We start from the raw sequence: 22,570 nt of genomic DNA, 5'->3' as shown, positions 1-22,570 counted from the left end.
CAAGGATCTCATTCTCAACCCAATAGCAAAAGTGGGGAGAGGTGCATAGCTGTAACATGAGTAGACCCTGCACTTCTGAATTGTTCACTATGCTACTGCTCTGGATACCAGTTGCAGGGAATGGCAGGTGGGGAGAGTGTTGCCGTGGCCCTCAACTCCTGCTTGCAGGCTTCCCATTGGGGCATCTGGTTGGCCCCTTTGAACAGGAGCAGGGTGAGGGAGGAGATGGTCCACTGGCCTGATCCAGCAGCGGGGATCCGATGAACGTCTCCTTGCACTGTCTTTTCAAAAAAGAAATGAGCAGAAGATCGAGGGCTGGAGAGAGTCCCAAGATATGAGCCCACTTGCCCGGGAATGAGCCACGTGGGTGGGAAGGACACTAATTCTGTAATGCAGAGGTTTATTTAGTTATTTTATAAATATATGTGTATACTGCTGTTTCATTTGAAATCATCAAAGCAATTTACAAGAAGTTAAAAACAACTGTACAATAAAAACGTTAAAAACACAATAAAAACAAAGGTCAGCTGCTGCGAAAAAAGCATCTTCTTCATTGCCTGCCTAAGCCTGCCGGAACAGCAAAGGTTTTCAGCAGGTGCTTAAAAGTTAAAACCAAAGGCACCTGCTGAATCTCTGTTGGCAGAGCGTTCCGGAGAACTGGGCCGAGGACACTGAAGGCTCGATTTCGTGTCAATGATAAATGAGCCTCGCCAACTTGGGGGATGACCAGAGCCGATCCTGCAGATGATCTCAGCGATCGAGCTAGGATATTTATGTGCAAAATATCCCAGGTCCAATGGATGAGATATCCGGTCTGAGACACAGGGGAAATGTGGCTATTTTGCTTAATGATTAAATGTGTACACTGCTTTGCAACAAAGCTGGCTTCCAAAGAGGCTTACTTTTGTAACCCATGGAATTATACAACAGTAAGGCAGTGGTGGCCAGTGAGGTACAGTGGTTAGAGCATCAGACTAGGACCTGGAAGACCTGGGTTCAAATCCCCACTCAGCCAGGAAGCTCACTGGATGACCTTGGACCTGTTGCGTTGTGTGTAATTGTGTTGCTTAATTTCGTTTAAAGCAGCACCACAGCAAGCAGAGAGTAACAGCAGATGTTGAAATGCGAGTGTGCCAGCATGTGTGTGCGTATACCCAAGAAAGCAGGCTTTTACCCTGCATCAGCATCACAGACTGGAGACTAAGTAAAATAAGAAAAGCTACTTTATTTAGAGAAATACATAATAGATAGAAAAGCAAACCTAGTTCTAACTAACTAAGTTGGAGGCGTAACGCCCAGGTGCGGGAGTTAGCCTCATGGTTGAAGAGAGCAGAGACAAAGGAAAGTCTCCTCTCTCTGGGAGTCTGAGGACAAAGGAGTGGAAAGGGCGGAAGGAGGGGGGGCAGGTAAGCTTCCCTGAAGATGTCACAGTCTAGGGACAGGAGGAAGTCAGTCAGAGCATCACAGGTAAAAGGTAAACAAGCCTATCCATCTGGAGGACCCTAGCTCTATCTCCCTTCTGGAGCACAAACAAAAGAACAAGACAGGAGTTGCTCTTGCCCCACTTCCAACAGGACCAGCCACTGTCTCTCAGCCTAGCCTACCTCCCAGGGTTGTTGCGAGGATAGAATGGAGGAGGGGGACCACTACGTGCACCCGCTTGAGCTTCGTAAAGGAAAGATGGGATATATATATGTAAATAATAAGAGAGAAAATGATTGAAACCAATTGCTTAGAGCACTGTTCTTCAACCTGGGATCCCCAGATGATGTTGAACTGCAACTCCCATCCCCCTTGGCCCTTGGCTAAGCTGGCTGGGGTTGATGGGAGTTGTAGTCCAACAACACCTGGGGACCTAAGGTTAGTTTGCTTGCTTGCTTATTTATTATTTGATTTATATCCCACCCGTCCTCCCAGTAGGAGCCCAGGGCAGCAAACAAAAGCACTAAAACCACTTTAAAACACCATAAAAACAGACATTAAAATATATTAAAACAAAACATCTTTAAAAACATTTTTTTTAAAAAAAGCTTTAAAAACATCTTTAAAAAAAAGGTTTAAAAACATGTATTTTTTTTTTAAAAAAAGGTTTAAAAACTTATTAAAAAGCAATTCCAACACAGACGCAGACTGTCTATGGTTGAAGAACAGTGGCCTGGAGAAGGGTAAAGCCCACTTCAGGCTTGCAGGATCTCCTTTGTTGCTTTTTTCTTTTCTTTTTTGCAAGATCTAACAACGAGAGCCAACTGTAAATGGCGTGCAGTTTGAAATCGGGGCAGACTGCGTCTGGCACACATTTTGAGCCTCTCCGTCTGTCCCTGGTTAGCTGCCTTCCTTTCTGCAGTCTACTTTAGGTGGAGATGAATCTCTTGTTCTTGTTGCTCTTGGGTTGTACCCAACGTTGCTCACACTGAGAGTGGATTCCTGTCTGAAAGGAAAAACAAGATTCAGAGATATTACAAATCCTGCAAAGTTAGACTGTTAAAACAAACCAAAGATTCCAGCATGTCAGCATTTGGCAACACTTGTTCAAGGTGGGTTATGTATTTATTTATTGCATTGATATCCCATCTTTCCTCCAAGAAGCTCAAGGTGGCGCACCTGGTTCTCATCCCCATTTGATCCTCACAACAACCCTGTGAGGTAGGTGAGGCTGAGAGACCGTGACTGGCCCAAGGCCACCCGGTGAGTGTTGTGGCCAAGTGGGGATTCGAACTCTGGTCTCCCAGGTCTTAATCCGACACTCTAATCACTGTGCCCTGCTGGCTCTCTGCTGTCAAGGATCGATTGTGTTTTCCTGGGTGGTTTTGAGGGAATTTGTGGTATCTTCTATTCTTCTCCCCCAACAGTGATGAGCTTCGGGAGAATGCAAGATGGCTGACCAGAGTAACATCCAGTCGGCGGCTTCCAAGAGCATCCGTCCCTTCCGGTCCAGTGAGGAGTATCTCTATGCCATGAAGGAAGACCTAGCTGAGTGGCTCAACACCCTCTATGACCTCGACGTCCAAGTGGAGAACTTCATGGATGCTCTGGAGACTGGCTACGACCTCTGCCAACACGCCAACAATGTCAACCGCATAGCTCTGGAGTTTCAGCAGTTACACCCAGAGGCGGCAGCTCGCATGAGGCTCCCACAGAAGGAGGTGGTGTTCCAGGCCAAAAATGTGATGCCTGGCTCTTTCATCGCCAGGGACAACATCTCCAACTTCATCCAGTGGTGCCGTCAAGAGCTGGGCATCCAAGATGTCCTGATGTTTGAAACCAACGACCTGGTGCTGAAGAAGAACGAGAAGAACTTTGTCCTTTGTCTCCTGGAGGTGGCCAGGAAGGGCTCTAAGTTTGGGATGCTGGCTCCCATGCTCATCCAGATGGAGGAGGAGATTGAGGAGGAGATGAGGGATCAGGTGTCCTACAGAGACTTGGAGATGGAGGAGGCGAGCCAAGATCTGGGGCCTGAGTCTCCCGTTTACCCAAGTAGAACCCAGAGGATCACTTTATGTGACCTCAAGAACCTAGATGAGCTGGTGAGTCTCTTTTCGTCCTGCTGGTGTCATTTTTTTTAAAATGCCTTGTGTCTCCTTTTCTAAGTGGAATTCCTCTTCTGGCCTGATTATGGAGAGCTGGCCAATAATTGTGTCAACATTTTTTTACACATTTATTTTAAAAATTTCTATCTTGTCGGCAGTGTCCTAGGAAGAGGGATTGGTTGTTCTTCAGCCGCTCTGGCAGTTGTAGCTCTGTGAGGGGAATAGGGAGTCTCCGAACAACTCTCAGCACTCTTTAACAAACTACAGTTCCCAAGATTCTTTGGGGGGGGAAGCCATGACTGTTTAAAGTGGTATCATGGTGCTTTAAATGTACAGTCCGGATGGGGCCTAACAAATAGAAGTGAAAACAGAAGAAAACAGAATCAGTTGGTAAAAAAAAATAAAATCACAGTATACATTCAAATTTTAAGAATTAACAATATCCAAGCTGGTTGACAAATTTCCAGCAGCACAAAAGTAACAGAACTGATTCAACAGTTGCTTCAGCCTTGCACCTTCCAGATGTTTTGGATTACAACTCCCATCATCCATCACCAATTAGCCATGCTGGGTGGGGCTGATGGGCACTGTAGTCTAAAACATCCGGAGGGCACCAGATTGGGGAAAACTGCTCCATCCACTGGGTTTCATGGTTGTGTGGGTATTTTCAGTGCAGGTTTCAATCTAAATTCTGTGTCGAGCAAAACAGGATTTGGTGACCTGGATACGTTATTCCGTTCGCTGGGCCTTGTTTTGCATAATTTACTCTGTTCCTGATGGACCTGAGAAGGGGCAAAGTGTTGACCAGAACACTGAAATCCCACCTCATGAACAATGTAAATTCTATTCGGCAACTTCTTTCGTTCCTGTAACTTCACCGGACATTGCTCATGTATTTTCAAGCATGCAGTTGCAGCCGTGAGGGCTAGAAACCTGTTTGTTTGCTTTTGAAACCAAAGCTGCGATTTTCCATTAAGCTGAATTCTGAGGCTGATGCTGCATCTTGCATCTTCTCTGCGCTCCTGAAGAGTTAACAAGTGCAGAATTACAGAAGGGCTGTAGCTGTGTGCCAGAGCATCTGCTTTGCATGCAGAAGAAGGCTCTAATGTCAATCCATGGCACCTTCCAACGGAGAGTGGCTGCCAGCCAGCGTGGGAAAGACTGCGCTAGATGAACCGCTGATCTGACCTGGTTTAAGAGAGTCTTAAGGGAAGGGCTGTCGCTCAGAGGTTAAGCAATCACTGGCATCACTAGGAAGGACAAGAAATATCCCCCATCTGAAATTCTGGGGAGTCGCTGTCAGTCAGTGTTGACAGTACTGAGCTAGATGGACTGATGGTCTGACTCAGTATAAGGCAGCTATCAGGGTTCCTCTGAACGCACAGACCTGTTGATGTGCTTGGTTTAACTTTGAGGGACAGCAAGAAATGGCCCGGTGAATTGACAGCTGACTGGACTGCAGACGTTGCTGATGTGCCTGATGCAGGAAGTACAAGCACATGGCCACTGCTCTGATTGGGCTTGTCGTTTGCATCTGCTTGGGACTGAAATGCCCGGCTAAGGATTTGAACATGTCAAGCATCCCATCCTGTTCGGAGGGCTGTTGTGTAATTTAGACCTGCAGGCTATTTGCATTTCCTTCAGTGGATATGGGAAATTGCTTTTCTTCCCTTGTTGGTGCCTCAACCCTCCTTTTTCAATATTTGGCAACTGTCAAATATTCCCCTTTGTGCTTCTTTCCCCCAACCTGCACTCTTTGTTCATTGGTTTTTGGACTCCCTTGCATGACTCCCCTTCAGGTTCCTTGAGCAGATCTTCATATTTCCCCCCAGCTGCATTTCCAGCCAACAGCAGGCATCATAAATGGGTTGTGTTGGGTAGTGGTTATAGTACCAGACCAGGGCAGTGGTGGTGGTGGTGGTGTGTTCCCAGACTGAGGACTTGACGACCCATTTACCTTAAAGAAAAGATAGGCTGTCACTTTCTCTCTCCCTCTCTCAGCAGTGGGCTTTCAATGTTTTGAGACTTGTACCTCCCTTTATTATTTTTAAATATAATTTAAGTTCCCAGTTGCTGGAGACTGCAGGTGGGGAGAGTGTTCTTGCGCTTAGGTCCGGCTTGCCGGCTTCCGGTTGGGGCATCTGGTTGGCCACAGTGAGATCAGGACACTGGACTAGATGGGCTTTTGGCCTCATCCAGGAGGCTCTTCTGTTGTGGTTATGTTTATTTACAAATATAATTCACTGGCGCATCATAATATAATAGTTATACACACACCTTATGGATAATTTTAAACATTCAATATTCTAAAAATATTACAGGTGGGTAGCAATGTACTGCATGTGTTTGTGCGTGTGTGGTTTTTTTTACAGTATGCACACACATTTTTTGTATTAAAGCAGGGCTGTGGAATCTCAGGCCCGGGGGCCCAAATGGATCTCTCTATCTGGCCCTCTGAACTCTTCCGAGGCTCCATCCTTCACTGGCCTTGCCCTGTGCCCCAGGTGTTTTACCTGGCTGGAAAGTGGCCTTGAACACAGATGATGTCTCTGGATGGAGGATAGACAGGGGTGTGTAGAAACTCCACCCACTTTTGCCCTTGACCCCGCCTGGCACTGGCATCTGGCCCCTGGAAGGTTGTCCAGAAGGGAATGCGGCCCTCAGTCTGATAAAGGTTCCCCACCCATGGTTGAGGGGTGAGTGCCTCCTTCGGACGTTCCGATGTAATAATGCCTGGCACGGAAACCACAGACCTCTTCCTAAAGAGAGGTGTATTCTACGGTTCTGTACCTACGAGGTGCGTACGCAGAATTTGGATGTGGATCTCTCCGTCTTGTTTTTGTATTTATTTATTTCAAGCATTTTTATCCCTCTCTCTAGCCCCCAACCTCCAAAAGGCTCCCAAAGTGGCTAACAAATGCCACTGATAAGACAGTCTCTGTTCTCAGGCTTGCAATCTGAAAGACACGACATAAGAGGAAAAACGATTGGGAGGGAGAAGGAAAAAAGCAAGCTTGGGCACTGTTTCTTAGTTGCAGAGTTCTTGTAACAGCCCACTGGAGTGGAAAATTCCGAGAAGAGGAGGAGCAAAAACTGCTGGCCTTTTCAGCAGAGTGGACGGAACAGCTCTGCACTCCCGTCTCATTTCCGTCTCCTATAGCCTGATGGAATGGCTGGGGAAGATTGACATTGCTCTTTGCCAGTCCTGTAAAATGCCTCTATGAGCCTCTGTAGATCTCTTTACCAGGGCAGTACCCCTAGCAACACACAGGCCCCCCTCTCCTGTTCTCTTGTGAAACGCAGAAAACCTGGCAAAGAAAGATACCTTGTGACATGCTGAGCTTTGGATCATGCAGAAACTTGTGCCTCCTCCACAGCTCGGTGTGACTCGAGTTTTCTCCTGAGCCCTTGGGCATGTTTAGTGGACTTGGTGAAGGCTGGGAGGGTCTCTGAGCTCTGGAACTGGCAGGGGGGAAAGCACAAGATTTGTGTGTTATTGTGTGTGTGTGCATGCTCCATATGAGAGATATGACTTTACCAAGTCTTATGGTATGTGCTGCGGAGCATGTGGAAGAGGGTTAACAATGGCCACACATAATGTCTGGCTACTGAGGCAAGCCAGAATCTGTAGACCCCTCTGCCTTTCCATGAAATCCATCAAAATATGTGCCTCTGTGCAGTGATGCACATCAGATGGCCTACCATGAGAAATGGTCGCTTTTAGCCATAAAGTGAATTGCTCCAATTCACTCTTATGCTGTTAACTCCGAGACCTCTTAATGGTTCTTGAGGGATGCTGCCAGCCTAAAAGCAGTCTTGGGGGTGGGAATTACAATCCTCAGCAACTTTGAAAATCGTTCCCGTCAGTATATGCTTGACAACAACATATTTTTAAAAAAGGTTTAGCGAGTTTAGCCTGTTTTGTTGGCCTTGCATTTTGAGGGATGTTGCTGCTTTGAAAGTGCAAACTATTCTGTGCCTTAAAGGTTAGGTTGCGTATTTATTTTATTTTTTTGTTAATATTGACACAAAGGTCTTTTAAATAAACTTCCTCTCACAACATGTTTGCATGTGAAAAACACCTTGCAGATTGTTTCGTAAGGTTTGGCGTGGGCCTGAGAATAACGGTGGCATTCATTTGGCTGCTAGGTTATTCCTGATGTGGATAAATATTATTAATCTGTGTCTCAAAAGAGGACACATTCGGAGTACAGAGGGTGTTCTGTGAAAGGCAGCACTCTTTGAACAAGCTAGAGCGTTTTAGCAAACAAGTCAGGAAAATATGGTCTGCAGGTATCTTAGGATGTTCTGCATTTGTCCTTGGTCGAAGTGTGAGGGTTTAACCCATCTGGGCTGATAGTTGGAGGAACATCCAGTTTGGGTGCTGAGCAGTGGTTTCCCAAGAAGTCTGCCTTTAGGGAACCCTTTCCTTGTTGACTCGGGTGCAAGAGAGCACCAGCCCACCTTGGAAGACTTTGGGTCAGGCTTTAGGGCAGTCTTTGCCAACCTGGTGCTGGCCAGATGTTTTGAACGGCAATCCAATTTTTGTGTAATATTCAAGTGATTTTTTTGATGCATAATGGTTATATATATTTTTTGCATATGATTCACTTTTTTCATTTTATTTACATTGTTTAGAGATTTATTGCTCAATTATGTTGCTTAAAATGTGGATTATGGTTGTTCTTATCATTAGCAACTGTACTGAACACCCAGTGATTTTTGAGTTTATATTGATACTGATTTTTGTTGAAATGGGAGCCACTCTGAGATGTTGTTGAAACATTAAGTGGTATACAAGTTAAATAAATAAGTAAATAATACAAGAAAGTCCTGATCGCTCTAGCAAGGACAAGTGGGGGGTTCGGTCCACAGCATCTGCAGGGCACCAGGTTGACAAAGACGGGTTTAGGGGAGTGTTCTTCCACCTTGGGCCCTCAGCGTCCATCATCCAAGACCATGATGCATAGTTGGGCAAAGCTGCCGTGCGCCCCTTCAAGCAGTGCCAGACTTCCTGGCATCTTGAGGCAGAGCTGGGCCTGAAACCCTGGAGAGATGCTGCCAGTCAGCATTGATGATTCTGAGCTCGATGGACCGATGGTTTAACTCAACATAAGGTAGCTTTCTCTGTTCCAATCTTCTTCCAGATCCATTTGCAAATTCACTGAGGAAGGGCCGTCTTAGCTCAGTGGCAGAGCTCCTGGCTTGCATGCAGAAGGCCCCATGTTCAAGCCCCAATGGCATTGCCAGGTTGAGCTGGCGAGCCACTGCCAGTCAGTGTAGACAATGCTGGGCTAGATGGACTACAAAAAGCAGCGCTAACCCATATTGATCCATTCTGGGGCGGGGGGAGAAATGGAAAATCCAAACCCCACTGTAGGGCAATGTCTTTATTAGGAGCAACTCCAATGCCCCGAAACAATGAGCAACCTTCCGAGTTACCCGGGACCCTTAGTCAGGCTAAGATGTTAAACAAAATGAGAGGGCAGAGGAGGAATGATCTTGGCCTGACGTCAAAGCCATAGAGTCTTGTGTATTGTAACAGCCTTGAGAGGGAGCGCAGGCATCATTGGATGAGCCTCTGCTAGGGGCTGAACGGCTTTTCAGAGGGACCGGCGGTCTGACTCAGGATAAGGCTACTCCTCCCCTCCAGGTATTTTCGACCCATCAGCCCCACCCAGCACGGCCCTAGTCCGAAACTTCTGGAGGGCACCAGGTTGGCAAAGGCTGGGTTATGCAAATGCCTGGTGGCAGCCATCAGAGCAGTCATGCTGGATCAGAGTAATGGTCCACTTTAATCTGACATCCTCGTGCAGATAGTGATCAGCCTTGCGCGGGCCTTCTCTCTCCACCCCCTACCCTACCCTTGGCAGTCTGAAATGAATGTCTTTGGATAAATGGCTCCAATAAAGTGATGGGTCTTCGCCTCTGCTTTGCTCAGAGCACCTGGCCCTTGGCGGTGCACTGCCCTGACTATGGAGGTTCCATTTAGATACTATGTTCCGTTCCTTTGCACTCTCCCCAGCACCTTTGCAGGCATGTCCCTTCCGTGACTGTAGTGAACGGGAGAGAAAAACATGTTGAAAAAGGAAAACAGCAGTCGTGGCAGAAGCATGGCTCTTCTTTTGATCAAACTGAAGATCACCGAATTAACTTTTGGGTCAGGGCCTGCCTGCCCATGCAAGGACGTAGCCAACAACCTGAGAAAATTGATGCCTTGTCTTCTTTTGCACCTCTGCAAAGCCCTTTTGTGTGTGTGTGTGCAGAGGCGCTTTCGAGTGCAAAATGTTTTGGGTGGGCCTCGCTTGTGGTGCCGTCCAGGTCTCTCATTCTGTGGCCAGGCCCCTCATTTCTAACAGAGCAGGAGTTATGGATTATCGAGGCTATAATTTTACGGTGGGGGATGAGTCAGTAGAAGCCTTGCACTTTGCCTTTCCTCTCCCTTCGCTTCCCTTTCCTTCTCTTGGCAGTCTGAAATGAACGCCTTTGGATACGTTGCTGACTTTATTCTTAGATGTGGCCGGCTTGTTTTTATGGCTTCTCAAGTGGAAACTTGCAGCGATGTCTGGTTGCCGCAAGGTGTGATACAGCCACATTGCAAAATTTGGGACAAGTTATCACTTGCGGACTCATGACTCCGACCCAACAGTCTCTCTTTTGAGTAGAGAAACCCTGAATAATGGTCTTGAAACAGGCACTCCGTGTGTGTGTGTGTGTGTGTGTGTGTGTGTGTGTGTGTGTGTGGGTTTTGTTTCCTTGTCTGCTTTGTGCTTCATACAGTATTTGCTTTACAACCGGAATGTCTTTATGTGCTGTTGAGTCAATGGGGAAGATAGTGCTTTATTTGCACCCTGCTGTTTGGAGGAGGGAGCCAGCTTAAAGGGGAGCATCATTACACTGCCTCCTGGCTCGAGGCAAGCCCATCCTTCTTTTCCCTGGTTTGGAAGCCAAATCCTAGCTGAAGGGCGGAGTTTATGTACTGCTGAGTCGTTGGAGAAGATAGTGCTTTGTTTGCCCCCTGCTGTTTGGAGGAGGGAGCCAGCTTAAAGATCCTGCCTCCTAGCTGGAGACAAACTCATTCTGTTTTCTCAGGTGTGCCTTGGAAGCCAGATCCTAGTTGGAAGTGTATCCTGCTGGGCTTAAAATGTTTGCAGCTTTCCTTCGGGCAAAGTTTTCTGCCTCCATTTCTGGATCTGCATGTTAGTCATCTCTTCCTCAGCCTTCGGGCCTCCCTGTATCTGACTGTGTAACGACATGATTAGCATTACATTGTGTGTTTTTCAAAAATTAAATACCAGGTGCCCCAAGGCAGAGGGAGGAACGGTTACCAGGATTGCAGTGCATTGGCGCCAAGAGATTGCATGCGTTGCGATCTTGATAACAAAACCCTCCCTCCTCTGCACCTGGCATTTAATATACTGGAAAACCTGCACGTGATTGCTAATCCCATCGCTATCACCATGGCTAACATCATCTGAAGATAGGCAGACCTTAAGTGTAAAGTGCCAAGGGAGGATGGGACTTGAACCCTGGAATCTGACAACAGGCTCCTTTCTCTGTGCACCACTGGGGCCGTCTGCAAGCTGAGAGAGGTGCAGACTCTATAGTACCACCACTACAGCTGGTCAGAGAGCATACCGCAGCCTTCAGGCCTGCAGGAAGCGGGTGACCTGAGGAACCATGTCCATCTGGCACTATTAGACTCCTTACTTGCCTGGTGTTCCTCTGTCAGGGCTGACATGCTGACAGGCTCCTAAGAGCTCAGCTTGCACCTCTACGGAACCACAGGCCTCCCTCCCTCTGTGCCTTTCAAATAACCCTTCAGTTCTGGGTGCAAATGACTTGGCACTTTGCCAGGGGATTGGGGACAGGCCATAGCTCAGCGGCAGAGCATGTGCCTGGCGTGCTGAAGGTCCCAGGTTCAATCCCTGGCATCTCCAAGTTGAGCTAGGACAGACTCCTGCCTGGAACCCGGGAGAGTGGAATTTGCTGGAGGCAGCATACTAGGGGCTGTAAAGCGCAGGAGGGGAGAGTTGCTCTTTTGCACTCTTCCTGCTTGTGGGCTTTGCAGAAGGGGCATCTGGTTGGCCGCTGTGAGGACAGGATGCAGGACTAGATAGGCCATTGGCCTTATCCAGTGAGGCTCTTGTGATGTCCTTAACTACCACCAGCTTCAGCCAGCATGACCGTTAGCTAGGGATGATGGGAGTTTTTGTTTGTTTGTTTATTATTAAATTTATATCCCACCCTTCCTCCCCAAAGGAGCCCACTGTGGCAAACAAAAACTCTAAAACACTTTAAAACATATTAAAACAGAACAACTTGAGCAGGGGGTTGGACTTGATGGCCTTATAGGCCCCTTCCAACTCTTCCAACTTTGACGTCTGCAGTTGCTTTGCCTGCCTTTGCCTACCTGCTGTAGAAACAAGTAAGGGAGACAGGGGGCAGGTGATCACCCTGAGGGCTGTCAGGTGCCTGGCACCCTTTCCCATGTGCAAGTTACTCATTTTGAGCCCCCTCCCACATCGCTCCTGAATCACATCTGGATTACTGAGAGCTCTGTAAGAAGAACTTTTCAGGATGTGTGTGTGTGGGGGGGGAGACAGGGAGGAGCGGAGAGATTGCCCTCTTCTGACTCACTAATCTCAAAGCCCTTTTTAATTTAAAACTCCTTCCCTGTCCCCAATCCCTTGTTAAGTCCCCCGCTGGCATGGAGGGCAACCTCTTTGTTTGCAATTGGCGAGGGAGAGATCGTTGCTTGCAGCTGCTGTATCTCAATGATGGTACTGTTGGGTGCCAAGGCAGATCTGGCACCGAGTTTCGGAGAGGAGCGCAACTGATAGCAGTGATAGCCTCCAATGTGGATGGCTTTATAGAACCATAGAATTGTAGAGCTGGAAGAAGCCTCTAATGCCATCCAGTCCAACCAATGGCTCAACGCAGGAATCCAACTTAAAGCATCTCCGACAGGTGGTTGTTCAGTTGCAATTTGAATGCCTCCAGTGTCGGAGAGCCCACTACCTCCCTAGGTCATTGGTTCCATTGTTGCACCACTCTAAGAGTTAGGAAGTTTTTCTTGATGTTCAGTCGAAATCTGGCTTCCTCTAACTTGAGCCCATTATTCTGTGTCATGCACTCTGGGATGATTAAGAAGAGATCCTCCTCTCTGTGACTACCTTTGCAGTACTTGAAGAGTGCTATCCTATTTCCTCTCTGTCTTCTCTTCTCAAGACTAAACATGCCCAGTTCTTTCAGTCTCTCCTTGTAGGGCTTTGTTTCCAGTCCCCTGATCATCCTCGTTGCCCTCCTCTGAACCTGTTCCAGTTTGTCTGCATCCTTTTTAAAGTGTGGTATCCAGAACTGGATGTAGTACTCAAGATGAGGCCTAACCAGTGCCGAATAAAGGGGCTTAGACAAATTCATGGAGGAGAAGGCTCTCAGTGACTGCCAACCACAGTGGCTATGTGAGAAGCGAGCCCTTGGATACCAGGTCCTGGGAATCACAAGTGGGAAAGAGCACTGTTGTACTCTAATTCTGCTTCTGAGCTTCCCAGAGGCAACTAGCTGGCCACTGTGAGAAGAGGATGTGGAAACAGATGGGCATACTTATGAGGATAAGGCTATCAGTGACTACTAGCCATGATGACCATGTTCTCCCTCCACTGTCGGAGGCAGGACGCCTCTGAATGCCAGTGGCTGGGAATTGCAAGTGGGGAGAGTACGCTGCTGCTGTTGTTGTTGTTGTTGTTATTATTATTATTATTAACTTTATTTATACCCCGCCGTTTTTCCAAATTGGAACTCACGGCGGCTTCCAGATAAAAGACATATACAATTAAAAACCTATCAAAAATAAAAGCATATAATACATAAATGAATAAGTATAAACAGATACAATTAAAAAATGAACTCTAGTTTAAAATAGCATTAAACTGTTCCTAATAACTAAAAACCATAATCATAAAATCAGAATAATTAAAAAAATAAACTGGCAAGAACAATATAACATCCTTTTGGGCCTATCCTTGGCCGCCTTTGGAATCAAAGGCTTGCTGAAATAAGAAAGTTTTTAACTGTTGGCGAAAGGACTGCAGGGAAGGGCTCATTCTTATCTTCCTAGGGAGGGAATTCCAAAGCCTAGAGGCCACTGTTGCACTCAGGTCTTGCTTGTGGGCATCCCATAATGGGCACCTGGCTGGCCACTGTGAGAACAGGAGGCTGGACTAGATGGGCCACTTGCCTGACCCAGCAGCCAGGCTCTTAGGGTAACTCTTCCCCACGCCACAGGCAGCTGCATGGATTGTACACATTGCACTGACCCAGAGCTGGCTTGGCTGAGAAGTGAGGTGGCCCGTTCAGGGTGCGGATTGTGAATCTGGCTACGGGTGGCAGAATGGGATGGGAATGAACAACCTTGACGTACAACTCTGACCCACAGGGAACTCGACACTTACGTGCATCTGCAGCTCTCTTCAACGAGGCTTGCGCTGGATAACTTCTTGGTAGCTTGTGTCCTGGACTGATTAGTGTGTGTGTGTGTGGGGTGCCACCTGGTTACTAAAATGCCCTCAGGTGGTCCTGCACGGGCCTCAGGAGTCTTCCTGCTGTGCACCCTCCTTGAGATATTTCGCCTCGCTGGAATCTGACCTTGAACTCTGATTGTCCTTCCCTGGGTTGAGGATGGAGGGAAGTTTACAAAGCAAAAAATTACATTCCTTGCTCCGCCCACTTTTGCCTCTGCCCACCGCTGGCACGTGGCTCTCAGAAGGTTGTCCAGAAGGGAATGTGGCCCTCAGGCCCCCTGCCTCAAGAACCTTTATCCTTCCATCTGTGATCCAGAAGCCCGGAGCAAGACTCCTTTGATACAAAGCATTCTCAGCTGAGCTTATTTATTTGATTTAGCTAGAAAACCAAAACCAAAAACCACCCGGACTGTTTCATCATAAAACCTTCTAAGAGGTGTACACGATACAATTACTGATGTAGCCCAGCCAAAATCCACAGAGCTGTTGATTCTCTTATGTATACATTTTTGATTGCTAGGGCCCAGAGAAAATCAGCAGAATGTTTATTTATTTATTTATTTTATTACATTTTTAGACCGCCCTATAGCAATAAGCTCCCAGGGTGGTGTACAGCATACCACAGAATGTTTCAAACGAACAGACATTATTTGCCCAGGTAGGCCTGCTGAAATGAAAACATTTTCAGCAGGCATCTCAAACAATACAGCCGTCCCTCTGGGATTTTACAGAAATTGCTTTGGGGGTTGTTCAGTCCCCCCGACCCCGGAAGTGGAGGCTTTTCTGGGCAGACGGAAAGCGCATGTCCAGATTTTGGCTATTCCCCCTGCCCCCCCATTGAACGCATTCCCTGCTTGGCGCAAGATGGGTGCTTGTATGTTAGTGAGTTGATTGAAGGGCCCAGCGTTCCCCGCCTCCCCACCTTTCCCTCGGAGGTCCCCTGGAGCATTTCTGTGTGCTTCGTAAGGACCAGGTTGCATGCCCAACCATCTCCTTTTATGGGCATCGCCCGACTGGAGGAGGAGTTGAGAACAGAGTCTTGCTTTGGTTTCTCTTTTGAGGTCTGCCAGTCCTTTGGTGAGATGCCTCTTTGAAAAATCAGATTCCACCAATCCTGGACCTTCCAGCTTTTCACAGATGAAAATATCCTCGCTTCAAGGATAACTTCTTGACTGCTGCTTGCTTATCTACCTACCGACCCACCGACCGACACACACGTGTGCAGCGCTAATTTCCAGAGCTACAATTCCCAGAGTTCCCTGGCAAAGAGAGTGGTTAGAATGTCAGACTGGGACCTGGGAGGCTAGGGTTCAAATCCCTGTTCAGCCATGAAGCTCATTGTGTGACCTTGGGCCAGTCACTATCTCTCATCCTAACCTGCCTCGCAGGGTTCTCATGAGGATAGAAACGGGAGGGGGCAAAGCATGTTTGTCCGCCACCTTGAGTTCCTTGAATGAAAGGTGGGATAGAAATGTGATAAAAAAGAATAAATAAATAAGCCCAGATGTGTAGTCATCCAGGGACTTGGGGGATGTCAGACTCTTTACTTATTTGGGAGCCAGATCTCAGCAAGGCCCTTATGTCTCCAGCATCCCTATGAGCCAATCAGCATGAAGGGGGAGTCTGTTAGCCACTGAGAAGAGGCTTCTAGCCTGCTTCCTTGTCCTTTCTTGCCAATTGGAACCAATCAGAGTGAAAGGAGGCGAGTCAGCCACTGAGAAGACTCTTCTCGGTAGCTAACTCCTTTCATTCTGATTGGCTCGTAGGGATGGCTGTTGTTGTGGAGAAAGGCATTAACAAGGGTTTCATTCTCAACCCAGCAGCAAAACAAAACGAAAGGATGGGATGGAAAGTGGGTGTGGCTTGGCTCTGGCTCCACCTACTGTTGGGCTCCCTCCCTTCCGCCCCACCAGTCCCAGTGGGCACCAGCCTCCACTGGTTTCAAAAGCTCAGAATACCATCGTGATTGCATGACATAGGGAAGACGTTCAAGCTCTTCAGCCTCTACTGAAGGCAGGTAAACTGGCACTAGGGCTGGAGAATGCCCCTGCACCTGCCCGGCTTAGATTTGTGGACTGGGTGTGTGTGCCTGCCTAATTGTGCATATATACCAGTTCTCCCCCAGGGAGCCCTCGGTTGTGTCATCTGTGGTGATGAGGTCATCTGTGGCCCAGATCTCCCGCCGCTGGGACGAGTTTCAACGAGGCCTCCCAAATATAGGCACATCTTGGCAGCCACCCGAAGAAAGAGACTGAGGAAGGCGTGGGCGGGAGGCTGGGCTGGTGGGGTGAGCGTGCCTCTGTGTTGTACGGGCAGCTGATTATGTTATGCAAGGGCATGGTTAGACAGACAGACAAGACAGAGATGCTACCCTATTCCCAGGGTGTGTTGAGCAACTGGGAGGGAAGTGTAGTCAGGGCAGTGTATAATCTCTTGTGTGTGTTTTTTAAGAGCATCCTTTTTTTTGCATCCTCTGGAAGATTTTTAACCCTAAAAGGGGGGATGCAAAAACAAAACACAAATTGGAGGTTACCAAGCTTTTTTTGTCCAGTGGTCGCATCTGGAATCTTGGGACAGTGGAATTGCAGCCTGGGACCCGATTGAAAGGACTGCCAGCTCCCCAGCCCTAACTTCTCTGGGGTGGGAATTCCCCCCCCCCCGCTTTTCACTTCAGTGTCTTAAACCACGAGACTGAACTGGGTTTCGTATGTGCAACTTTCTGACTGGGTGCCTCAGAGCATAGGGGCTTGCTTTGCCTCTTCCATCCCTGCGTTTGCCGATCAATCTGGAAACAATTGCGCCTGGCGGATTTTGGTTGTAAAAAAAAAAAGCCATCCCAGTTGGTGGTGAGCGATTCGCTCTCTGTTTTTAAGTGTTCCCAGCTTGCTTGCTTCCCCTTTGCTCCAGATGGAAGATGTGTGCACCCTGCTCGATACTAGAAATGTTCCTTTACAACTGGCTAAAAATATCCGTCCCTCTCTTCCCTCCCCCCTCAAAAAAACACACTCTCTCTAGCTTTTTGACGCTGGCGTGGAGTCAACATCTGTTGAGATCTGGTCTCCTTGGTGATGCCGGTCCACATGTGCCACATGTGCAGAAGGATCTCTCACTGCTGTGCTGAGCCAGCTGCGGAATAATTGCAGTGCAGGGAAGAAGCCGTGCATTACCCAGCCTGAAGCCACATCGCCCACGGGATAATCTGGAGAAGTAGATCCCGCAGCAGATTAGACAGCGTGTGACGAGGGATTTGGGGTGTTAATTTCCTCTGGGCTGCAAAAGATTGTTCCGTCCATGATGCTTTATTATAAATAGTAAGACACACATACCCCGATTCTCAGCCTCTGCTGGTCTCACAAACAGTTCATAATGGACATACTGGTGTAGGAGTTAAATTGTCCTCAACTGCTTGGAAGGAAACAGAGGACTTAGCAGACTGACATGTGCATTCAGAAATGCTGGGAGAAGACTCTCTGGCTTTGCCAGGCAGCTGGAAGAGAAAGTGTGTCCAGCAGAATGCGAGCAGCTCAAAGCCAGTGTAGCGAGGCAGACTTTTTGGCTCTGGGACGCTTGACTGGGATCCTTGCTGTCTTTGCAAAACTTGCGACATGGCCTTGGCCATGCTCCCCATCTGTCAGAACATTTGCAGTGGTCATTGAGAGAGGGAGAGGAGGCGGGCGTGCACAAACCTGAAAAGAAAGGGTTGTGTTCAACTCACTTTTACTTGGAGCAGACCCATTGAAATTAATGGGCCTAGTTATGGCCATTAATTTCAGTAGGTCTACTCTGAGTAAAAGTGAGTTGAATACAACCCAACATTCTGTATATCCAGGCCATGCAAATCATGCATGTCATGGACATTCACTTCAAATTTTTCTATTGAAATTGCGTGATTGTCCCAGAGTGCAGGACACAGAATAATGGGCTCAAGTTGCAGGAAGCCAGATTTCAGCTGAACATCAGGAAAAACTTCCTAACTGTTAGAGCAGTACATCAATGGAACCCATTATCTAGGGAAGTGGTGGGCTCTCCGACACTGGAAGCCTTCAAGAGGCAGCTGGACAGCCACCTGGCGGGGATGCTTTAAGTTGGATTCTTGAATTGAGCAGGGGGTTGGACTAGATGGCCTTAGAGGTCCCTTCCAATGCTACAGTTCTATGATTCTATGTTTCTAAGGCTGTTGTGATGATAAAATAGAGGAAAGGTGGCAAATTAGTGTGATTAGAGAAAAATGGTTCCCCTCCCCGGCCCTCTCTCCTTTTGCATACCTGCCCTTCCGCCAAAAAAAGTTTCCGTTCAGACTAGTCTTAAGTAATAACTAATTAGTATTAAGTAATTTTTTTAAGAGATGCACCTGGGGGAAAGCTGAGTTCATTTGGCAGAAAACCAGGGCATTTTATCCCCTGGATCCTTGGCTTAATTTCCACCCTTGTGCTGAGCATGTTTTGCAACCCATCGTGGCAGGATGAGTGAGGGTTGTGTCCTCGTGCATCCTCCCTCCTCTGCTTAAGAGATGCTGAGGGCCAAAGCCCGGACCTTCGTCATGCGAAGTAGATGCTCTCCCCCTGAGCTCTGACTCTTCACCTTAAACAGCCCTGCTGTGGAATAAAAAGTTGCCAACAGATGTCGTGTCGGGGAGGCCTGCATCCTTGCTTTCAGGAGCTGAGCTCAATGTGGAAAAACTGTGGTCATTTCTGCTGTTTTTTGTTTGAACAGGAAAATTCCACTTTCCCTTTCTCCCCCCCCCCTCTTCTTTTCAGCAAGAGAAGCATTACACACAGACTTGTAAAATTCCATGCGTTAATTTTGTTCCATCAAAGGAAAATTAAAAGCCCATGCTCGCCCCCAGAGGGGTTGAACCATCAAGCTCTCTTCCCTGGGGACTCTGGGATTTGAAGCTCTGTGAGGGGAACAGCGGGGGTCTCCTAACACCTCTGAGTACCCTTAACAAACTACAGTTCCCAGGATTCTTTGGGGGAAGCCACGATGATGATGAAAAGTGGTACCATAGAGCTTTAAGTATATGGTGTGAATGTGGCCTTTCGTGGGATGCAACCCTATATTTTATAGCCTCTATGAAAGACTGGAAAGGAGAAGGCGGGCATCCCAAAGCCTTGGAATTGAGCCGCTCCGTAGGAATCCAGGAAGCGGCCTTACACCGAGTCAGACCGTTGATCTATCTATCTCATAGCAGCTGCCCAGGGTTCCAGGCAGGAGTCTCTCCTAAAATGCCAGGGATTGAACGTTCATGCAAGACAGATCCTCAAACTCCTCAGTTCATGCTATTCAGATTGCAGGCAATGCCAGCAGTCCTGGATCAGGTTCCCTAAATGCCCTCCCCAGCCTGTTGCACTTGTGGTTCAGGGTAGGTGCTGGCATCCCAGCCTCCCCCCAAAGCATTGCCATTTACGGAGGGGCCTCCCCCTCTTGCCTCACCCCTTACTTCCTAATCTTCATCATCATTTATTTGTATGCTGCCTTAACACAGCAGCTATGCTCCAGGCAGCTCACAACGTAAAAACAACAACACCTGACATAATTTTAACAGTTACAAAAATAAAACAGTATAGTCAAACAAGAGCCATAAACAATAAACGAATGAACCAGCTCAATAAATCCACAATCAAGAAATCCCCACATACTTCACAAGAATGTCTGACAACAAAGATACAAAGCCGTAGCCGCAATAAAGGCAAAACGGCATCTCCATAATGAAATCTTGACTCACACACCTAAACAACTCCTAGACGTGCTTGAGACTCAACTGTTGCCACGCTCCAGTGCGTGACCTCAGGGGCTAGGGTCCCAATCCTAGGAGGCATAAGCCACGTAGCCTATAAACACTCCCTAAAGAGGACAGGATTGACAGCATCGTTCAGTCCAAACAAGCCAAAGCAAGCCCAGAGAATCAGCCTAAGTCCAAAAGGTGACCCAGAGACGTGGCCTGGAGGCATCCAAGGTCAACCTTGCAGGGAATCGGGGCAAGGTACAATCCGGCAAGGCAGGGAACTTATTTATTTATTTATTACATTTATACCCCACCTTTTTTTTCATGGTAGAAACCCGAGGTGGCTTACATATGGTCCCCAGGTGGTCTCCCATCCAGGCACTGACCACAACCGACCCTGCTTAGCAAGGAGCTGGCCTTATGTGCCTTCAGACCATAGCCTGGGACACGGGAACAAGGAGCCAGAGTGGCCTGTGCTGTTTCCAGCAATTTGAAAGCTCAAGAGGGAGACCTTACATACTCTGCTCTGCTAGACCACCTCCTAAGCACAGCTGCTGGTGGTGCAGGAGGTTCAGGGGCTGCTTACCCAGGAGGAGACCCCTCACTCATGAGCTGTGCAAAAACTCTTCGGTCTGCAGACGCATGCTCTGTTGGTCCACTGCAGGATGTGTGGAGAGCCTTTAGCCCTCAAGATGTTGCTGAGCTACAACTCCCATCATCCCAGCAAGCAGAGCCAAGAGGCAGGGATGATGGAAGTTGTAGTTCAGCAACATCTGGAAGGCCAAAGGTCATCCCCCCCAGAAAACCTTGCTTGGACTTGGATCTTTTCATGCCGGCATTCTCAAGGACTGGGTGGCAAGGGCTCCTCCTCCTCCTCTGACAGCTCCAAGAGTTCTTCAGCTGGTCTCCCTCACCCCGTGGAGGGACCCTCCAGGGGAGCCTCAACACTGGTTGCTCCAGAAGGTCCTTGACCGGTGGAGTGTCTGTTTCATCCACTGAGGAATCCATGTCTGTCAACAGGTCAAATGTCTCTGTTCCCTGACAGCACCACTATTTGGGGGCAAGCCCTGGCCCTCACACCAGGCGTGGGGAACCTTTGGCCCTCCAGACGTGTCTGAACTACAACTCTTATCAGCCCCAGCCGGCAAGGCCAATGGCAACATCTGGAGGGCCAAAGGTCCCCCACGCCTGCTGCACACCGACAGGACCACATATCCTGAGTGGGAAACCAGCCTTAGAGGGAGAGGTTTCTATGAGAAAAAAATGATTATAGTCAAATCAAGGGGCCATTCAGCACAGTGTTGTCTGCATCAGCCTTCTTCAGCCTGGGGCACTCCAGATGTTTTGGAAGACAACTCCCAGGAGCCTCAGCATCATGTATCCATGCTGGTTGGAGCTGATGGGCATGGTCACCCAAATCATCTGGAGGGCCCCCGGCTTGGGAAGGCTGCGCCCGGGGAGTGTGTTTGCCTTGCTGTTTTCCCATTCGATTGGAGCGATGGCTCCCTGACCCAGGAGGGCACAAATCACAGAAATGGGAAGCACGTTTGTTTCTGGGGTTTTTTTGCCAAAGCATCAGAGCTTCCAGCTGCAGACAGGGAGGGGCCTTTCCTTGTTTTGCACCGGTTGCCAAGGCGAGAGGGGAAAACACCTCCCAGCTTTCGGTCCGCTGCCAGCTGTTCTTTCATTGACAGTCAGCAAGGGGCTTCGCTTAACTGCATTTCTTTTTTATCCCAGGTGCTCAGGGCAGTGCATGTGGTGGGTGGCCTTGGTGGGAGTCGTAGTCTGAAACATCTGGAGGGCACCAGGTTGGGGAAGGCTGCTGTGAAATGGCCTGAGTGAACAGTGCTGTGGCTAGATCATGGGTGGGGAATATTTTTTCAACCCGAGGGCCACAATCCAGGCAACCATCCAAGGGTCAAATGGAAAAGTGGGTGGGACAATAAATTTTCCCTTTGAGCAGTAGGTCTAGTTTCGGGACACACTCACACCCCTCACTCTAGCCTAGGAGATAGTATTTTATTAGTAATGACTGATTATTTCTTGTATTTGCATCCCACCGTTTCCTCCTCCAAGGTGGCACGCATGTCTCTCCCCATCCTTATTTTATCTGCACAACAGCCCTGTGAGGTAGTTAGGCTGAAAGACTGGTGGTGGTGGTACTAGTAGTGTAAAATGTAATTATACATTTTAATTATAAATGTAATTATACCATATATTTTACATTTTAATTACAATAGAATTACATATTTTAAATGTAATTATACTATATATTTTACATCATCCGTTACATGTGCTGTAAGATGAAGACGAATATGCAATTACTGTTACTCTGTATTTTATATTACTACTTTATTCCTACTTCTGCTACTATTCTGATAGTAATAATAGTTGCATTTTACATTACTACTACTAAACTTCTCCTTACAAATTATGTTACATTTTACATTGCTTTTACTATGTCACTACTACTATAATACTATTAGTAGTTACATTTTTAGCCTGCTCTTTCTCCAAGGAAGAATAGCATAGAGTAGGAGAGAGGAGACTGTCCCATTTTACCCTCACTACCATCCTGCGAGGTAGGTTCACACACTCTGCACTTCCATGAACCTAGGCAACATTGTGCATCAGCGTAATTTTGTTGGTAGTAGGCAGAGATGCTGCTGTTACACTCAGGGCCTGCTTTCAGGCTTCCCATTTGGGGCCTCTGGTCGGCCACTGTGAGAACAGGACGCTGGACGAGGTGGGCCACTGGTCTGATCCAGCAGCCAGGCTGTTCTGATGTTCTTATG

General features: G+C 47.9%; 1 protein-coding gene across 2 annotated transcripts in view; it reads left to right on the top strand.

The window, feature by feature from the left end:
• Positions 1-22,570, top strand: part of GAS2L1 (growth arrest specific 2 like 1) — a 40,040-nt gene that overhangs the window by 3,264 nt on the left and 14,206 nt on the right. For both annotated transcript variants that reach the window (XR_009759670.1, XM_061603023.1), the window contains exon 2: positions 2,850-3,524. Coding sequence is in view for 1 of the 2 variants with exons in the window: in XM_061603023.1 (XP_061459007.1) it covers positions 2,874-3,524 (651 nt within the window). In the remaining variant the exon portion in view is untranslated. The remainder of the gene's footprint in view (positions 1-2,849; positions 3,525-22,570) is intronic.

The sequence above is a fragment of the Rhineura floridana genome, chromosome 19 (assembly GCF_030035675.1).
Source record: "Rhineura floridana isolate rRhiFlo1 chromosome 19, rRhiFlo1.hap2, whole genome shotgun sequence".
NCBI lineage: Eukaryota > Metazoa > Chordata > Lepidosauria > Squamata > Rhineuridae > Rhineura > Rhineura floridana.
The sequence above is the reverse complement of the archived record's forward strand: the minus strand, read 5'-3'. Positions and strand labels throughout refer to the sequence as shown.